Here is a 6982-nt window from a genome sequence, read left to right as displayed (position 1 = left end):
ATTACATCAGTACTCTTTTGACATCAATATATTTACTGTATGAGAAGAACCCTCTCCTACCCAAAACTGCACACAAGTTAAAGATCCAAGTCTTCTTCAACACAACCAAACTAATTGGTATCAAACTTCAAAGGTAGGATTTAGGAAATTCTATCTATCTAAAAAGCACCAAAAAAGGTTCAAGCAATTGTATTTTCCTCCTTAAGAATTTAACATTGTTTAGCAGAGGAAATAAAAAAATGGATACTATTCTAGAGTTGTATTTACATCTGTGTACACAGATCAATATATTTAAGACAAAAACAAGTTTAAAAAAAGGATTAAATTAAGCTTCCAATTCATTAACACTTTGCAAATTTGGAAACTGTGTTATTCAGAAGACTTACATTAGAATTAATTCTAGTATCATCTCGTATAATTCAAGGAAATTTTAAAAACTATATTCTGCATATCTCAGAGTAAACTCGAGAAAACAGTGCATTTATGTTCGTATCCTAGTTATTTGTGCCCTCTGGTGGAAGTATGTTTATTTTGAACATGCCATGTAGCTCACGATTGTCCTAGGAGACAATTCTAACGCACTAAGTCCATCAGAAAAAACGCCAAAGAAGAAAAAAGCTGAAGATCTTGATGTTGTTCAATGCACTATTTCTATGCATTTAATAATGCATGGAAGAAGCGTTGTGGGGGGAAGAAAAAGATAATGCAATATTTAGTTTCAAACAATCCAGTTCTTACCTGATCTAAGCAGTCGACAACCTTTGCACACAGGAGAGCTCCTGGCAGGTCAAAATAATTGTCATATAAATAGTATTTAGCTGAAAGAAAAAAGAAACCCATAATAATTTTTTTAAATCCATATTGCACGCTTTAATCACAAATAAAAATACATTTAAAAATAATAGTACGAGTTCCTATCTGCATTTTACTGGTAATAGCACCATCTGCTTCCCAATCTCTGTTAGCCTTTATTCCCACTTCTTATTCTAGTAATCGGCAACTGAAAATTTTTCACCTATATCAAGGCAGTGAGATTTTAAAAATACATTTTAACGTCCTAAAAGTTAAGGTGGAAGAGATGGGAGAGAATCATGAGTTTTAAGATTCAGGACAGTATCACACAGCAATTCCAAAACATCTATTTCCCTAGCAGTGGAAACACAATGAAAGGGTTTGAGAAGCTGTTTCAGAAACATTTGGACAGGTCTCACACATCGTCTTGTCTTTTGCATACACGTGCTGCAGACAGCTCCTTAGCCCAAGCAGAAGCACATCCACATTATTAAGTGAGCCCCCAAAACAGAACAAAATCAGGATGGTACAAATGCCCCCCAGATTAACATCATGTTCAACAACACTTTCCTAGGAGTGAAGTGACTTAACTAATGACATTTTTTGTATTAATGATCTTGTCTGTGCTGTGTCTTAGGTATATTAAAGAACAAGTCAGCAAAAGAGGGATTAACATTCACAAGAGAGACCCAGTGCATATTTCAATTAATAAGAAAGGCACATTTGCTGCATGACCAAAGGAAACGTTTCTGCAAACCTTGTTGCAAACGATTACCTGCAGTTTAGAATAAGCATCACAAGCATATGTCAGCAAAATCTCAAGGAAAATTTCTCTGTTAGATAGGACAATGAAACATAACTTAGCACGTTTTGTATACTACTTAAAATTGCCAAGATCAAAGTAAAATGGAGAGGAAGCACAGAGCAGCTAGCAAGAACACAAAACCAGTGCCTTCAAAGTGACTATCTTAAAACGAAGAAACTTCAATTGCAGGAGGAGTTTTCTTCCAGAACTGCTCTGTTCTTTGCACCTGCATCTAGGCTGCCAGTAGAAGCACTGACAGCAATGAGTCAACAACTAAGAAAAAAATGAGTTTTACCAAATACGTCCTGAATGAGGTAGGCTGGTAATCTCAGTCTACTTCACCGAGGAACATCTCCAAAACACACCTATAATGTCAGCTCATTTCTCTCATCACTGGTGACATGAATTTGAGTTGAACGCTAGTATTAGAAGCTGAAAAAAAGAAAATCCACCACAAAAAAACCCCAAACCAAGTCTCCCCAAAACATTTACATATTCCAGTAGTTCTCAGCTCAAGTATTTTAAAATGTGTGGTAAGAACTAGTACTATAAGGCACTGAAGGAGCCAGAGCAATTTCAAAGAGGTCATGCTAAGGTATAACTACCTGAGCGGGAAACCATTCCACTGACTGTGTTAAAATGCTTCCACTCCCTCCTTCCATATGTCTCCAGAATCTCTTCGGATGTCATGCTCTTTGTACCATGGCTTGCCCTATTTGATGCATTAAGTTATTTATATTAAAAAAAAAAGAAAGAAAAAGGTTGAAAACAGCCAAACTACTCCTAGTGCACAATAATGCACTGCAACTGAACACTAAGGTGCATGCAAGTTGATCAGAAGTAACTCCCTTTATAATTTAAAAGCTTAGGTCCTGGGAAAATTCTATCATATACATCACAGTCCTCGATAAATGTCCGACTACATAGAGGTTTGGTTGGCTTGGGACACAGCTACTGTGCCTCACCTGCTAACACAATCACTCTGTATTGTTCGAATGTTCTCAATTGTGTGAGGACACTCGCTATACTTGAACTATCAATATACGCTGCACAATAAAACACAGTGCAGAAAGCCTATACATCATTCTGAAACCCGGTAACATTCAGAGAGTGGAGGGCAGAACTATGGAAAAGTGCTAGTTAGAGCCCTGCAAGCAGTTGTGCAATACAGAAGTATGCACACGCCTTTTTAGGAATTAAAAATCAACTAGCTTGACACCAAACTGGGCCCCAGAATACACAGACCTTAGTTTTGAAGCAAACGTGGGCAATGCTAGGAAAAGTAAACCTGTACCCTCTTCCCTTTACTATGGTACATCTTCCAATATTGAATTCTGCATTTAGTACTCTGAAATTCATGGTACCAAATCTAGACTCACTTGCTTTCTTTCAATGAGATATGATTTTTCCTAGCATCTTCAAGCTCCTTCTCCCACATGCTAACAGAAAAAAAAAGTAAAGCCTATCTTGAATACTAAATTACATAGATTTTCATTTTGGAATAAAAATAAGGGGGCAAGAGTACTGAGATTGACATACTTTAAGATAGATTTACTTTCCAGATTTGTGCTTCAAAATAGAAGTCTTCTATGTTTAAAAATAAGAAGAGGGAAAGAAGAACAAAGGATGTGCTGAAATGATGACTGAAGGCAAAATACAGCTTTTATGAGGAAAAAAACCCAAACTTTTGAAAGTGAATGTGTCAGTTTATGCATTTAATTTACCTCAGGCTATATAAATTGCATGTTGTAAGCCTGAACAATTTTGAATGTGTACGGTACAAAGATAATAGCACTCTCGTCATTAGCATTAGTTATTAGCGCTGACTCTGAGTCAGGTTAATCACAATTCAAAGAAAAACCTTATCCTGGATCTTAGAACTGGACAGAGTACATTGGTGGCCACTGAAAAAGTGAATTTACTTTTGAGATCATTATGCCCTCAGAGTCTTAGATGTTTATTAAAAATTAAATACTCTTTACTAGCAGCTACCATGGAAATATTACGAAAAAAAGTATATGCAACATTAGGAGAAACTGAGAATTACATTACCAATCAACATTGAAACTTTTACATCTAATCAATGAATGTATGCTGTAATTAGTATTTTAAATATTTAATGAAACTGAGAGATGGTTTCAGAAAAAGGATGAAACTTGTGTCTGTTTAACAATATTAACTTATTGTCACTATTACCTTAAAACTGTTCCATCTTCAGCAAGTTTCAGGAAGTTTCCTTCTTCAATGTCCAACACCAAGCCTTTACAACTAAGAATAATTTTATTTTAGGGAAGAAACAAACAATTAATGCTTTCAGAGGAATGCCTTGTTATATATCAGAATAATGAAATGCAGTTACAGAAGCTATACAATGATGCTGCACAAAAGCAGCAAAATCACAACCCTTCAAGTACTTCCATGTTTGAAAAATGCTCTATATATGTAAATACGTATTACTACAATGAGGACTGGATTTCACTTACACAGCAAATTCCTACTAAATAAATCCAGTTCCATTGTTCGGTAAGCTCAGTGCCTGTTCATATAGGTAAGGTTGGAGGATTAAGGTCCAAACATATACAACTAAGAAATGTGAGATTTAAGACACTTCTATTAAAGAAATACATTTTTTCTTGTTGACAACTCCACTACTTATTATTACTAGGCTGATAACAACAGTTATTGAGGGAGAGAGGGGCAGAACATCATTCTAAATGAGGCAACTGAATATCCAAGAACATGTGAAGCAGAAACATCATCATGCTAGCCAATGCTAACAAGGTGAAGAGCTGACAGCATTGGACAGACATCCAACAACATCCTCCTAACTCTCCTGGTAAAGCACTACCTTACAGATAATTGAATATACGATCACTTAGGTTGTTTAAAAATAATTCAGAGTTCAATGGCTAGAATAATAATGAATAAACGAGATTGAAAAAGTAATGGCACCTTCATCCTCTGTCATAAGGTACCCAAAGGTAAGAAGGCAGCCATGAAGGCAGTGAGCAGACTCCAGCCTTTCAAGAATGATACCTGGGTGAGTACCACAGACACACGGCTACCAGCAATTCAGGCTTGCAGGTCCACATTAATGAACCTCCATCTCCAATAATGGACAGCAGCAGAGATATCTGGATCTTAACAAAGGATTTCATCCATCAGATGTCTTAAAGTATGAAAAATATAGATATGTTGCTTGTCTCATGAAAGTTGAAATCAGTCTTGGAAACTGTCAAGTCAAATACTGAATTGTAAAAACAACCAAACAAAACTGTTGCACAATAATGCGTACATTACTTAAAAAACGCCCCCTGTGTTACTCCTAAGAAATTTAATGATTACCTGGTCTTCAAGCCCCAGCCCCCAGGCTGTGATAATAACCTATTAGTGTTGGAAGATCAGAGATTCACATTCAAGCTCCTGTTCCGAGAGCACTGAACTCGGAGCATTTCAGCCTTCTGCATCACAGCTTTGTGCCTGACCTGCCACCCAAGGGCCACCTCACCTTTCCTCTGTTCCTCGGGTGGCTTGGGGATTACTCTGCCTTACACAAGCAAAACCACATCTGTTGAGATAAGAATTACTAAATTCTCATGGTTACTGGATCTACGAGTTGAATGGAAGGTAGAAGACAAAGGAGATATATAAACTAAGAGAGTAAGTCAAACTAAAAGGCTTGTGTCTAGACTGCTAGAAGGATAGACAAAACAAGATTGGATGCTCAGTTCTCTCTTCAAAATACCACATTAGAGATATCTCATGAGAAATACTTGTTCAAACAAGTATTAAAAACTGTAATTTTGGATTTATCTATTTGGCTTGACAATCATAACCACCATCACCTAATAACAGAAGCTGTTTTCTAAGCTTTGCAAAAATTACAGCATAAAGGAAGTTATGAAGAAAGTTTCTGTTATTTTCAACATACTCACCAGAAGTCTAAGCTTTCTGGAGCTAGAGTCAGCAAGTCTCGGTCATAACCCTTCTCCATTACCAGATAATGGGCAAAACTATCATATATTAGCTACAAATAAAAAAATAGAAGCATTAATTATATCGGTAAGTGAGACCAAAGATACTGCTTCTCTGGAAAGTGGCAAGATGTGAGTGTTACCAAACCAGGGACATAAGGGCCCTGCCCCACTGCTGGGAAATGCCCAAAGGTATTTCTGTCATGGCTGGAAAACAGCTTAAGATGCTCACACAACAGTTCTGGTGCAATGTGTCCAGCATAACCAAGTTTACAGCATTCTACCTTACTGCTCTCCGTGCCTCAAGACTGTTGGGGAACCCAGATGTAAGAACCTCAGACTAGTCACCATTCACCCTCTCCAATCTTTTTTAAATGTCACAGTTATAAAGACTCAACAAGTGACTTCTGAACCAATGAACAAGTACCCTTGGGGACATTTTAAAACTAACTGAAGGAACCTATTTTGAAGGAAAAAGTCAACTACTAAGCAAATTATTACTGTGATTTATTAATGTAAAATGCTAGTAAAGTTGGACAAGATCATCTACGTACATGCTGCCAGCTCCTTAAAGACCATACAAAAACAGTAATTGCTCCCTTTTTTCTTGTGATTCTTTCATTAAAGCTGCTCCTTGGCCTTTTTTACTTACAAAAGCTGCTCTTGGAATGAATATGAGTAATGTCTGATAAAGACTAAAATGAAGGCAAACACTGAAATACTAAGAGCAAAGTGTATCTTCAGCTGTGCCTGTCATAATTTTCAAGTATTTTTTACTTCCAGTAGGAAGGAAGGCTGCAATGGGCATGTGTCAATCTGCATCTGTGTGCTGTGATAAGATGAAGAGTGAACTAAGTTTTGTAAATGTTTTTGTTTCTCTATTTTGCTCATTTTTTTCTTTAAAAAAGAAAACTCTTCTAGCTATCAATTGTCTAATTTCAGCCTTCATCGGACAAAATTCTTCTCAGGAAGAATGTGCCTGTTGAAAATGTATTTTGTGTGGCATAACAGAAAGAACATGGAAGGTAAGCCTAGAGTTGTATAGTTTCCAGCAGGAACTGAAGAGCACATACATTTTTTGAACCTGCTATTTTTGAAACCTCTATTGTAAGAAACATGCTTCTCTACAGAAAGTCAGTCACAGCTAAAGGAAGCAATGCAGTTTTTAAACACAGGATGCACGGAACCATACCTATTTATAAAAATGGGTCAACTCATAAACATTTCTTTCTAGATCAAATTCTGAAGTACCATGCAAGGAATTCAGTGCAGTGCAAGATGTACTGTAAGTGAATGGAAGCAAATAACAGGGAGAGGGGGACACCACAAGCATCCATAACACAAGATAGCTTTGTGGCAAAGTCCTGACATAAGCAAAGAAGGACAAGTCAATGAAAGATTATCAGGGAGC

At 36.8% G+C, this 6982-nt stretch overlaps 1 protein-coding gene across 1 annotated transcript in view; it reads right to left on the bottom strand.

Moving 5' to 3' along the window:
* Positions 1 to 651: 651 nt before the first annotated feature.
* NT5DC1 (5'-nucleotidase domain containing 1) overlaps positions 652 to 6982 on the bottom strand; it is a 6708-nt gene continuing 377 nt past the window's right edge. The window contains exons 2-5 of the mRNA XM_010179309.1: positions 5533 to 5624; positions 3794 to 3865; positions 2203 to 2309; positions 652 to 818 (exon numbers count right to left, since the gene is read on the bottom strand). Of these exons, the coding sequence (XP_010177611.1) occupies positions 652 to 818; positions 2203 to 2309; positions 3794 to 3865; positions 5533 to 5624 (438 nt within the window). The remainder of the gene's footprint in view (positions 819 to 2202; positions 2310 to 3793; positions 3866 to 5532; positions 5625 to 6982) is intronic.

This window comes from Mesitornis unicolor, unplaced genomic scaffold, assembly GCF_000695765.1.
Source record: "Mesitornis unicolor isolate BGI_N332 unplaced genomic scaffold, ASM69576v1 scaffold44792, whole genome shotgun sequence".
In the NCBI taxonomy this organism is placed as follows: domain Eukaryota; kingdom Metazoa; phylum Chordata; class Aves; order Mesitornithiformes; family Mesitornithidae; genus Mesitornis; species Mesitornis unicolor.
The sequence above is the reverse complement of the archived record's forward strand: the minus strand, read 5'-3'. Positions and strand labels throughout refer to the sequence as shown.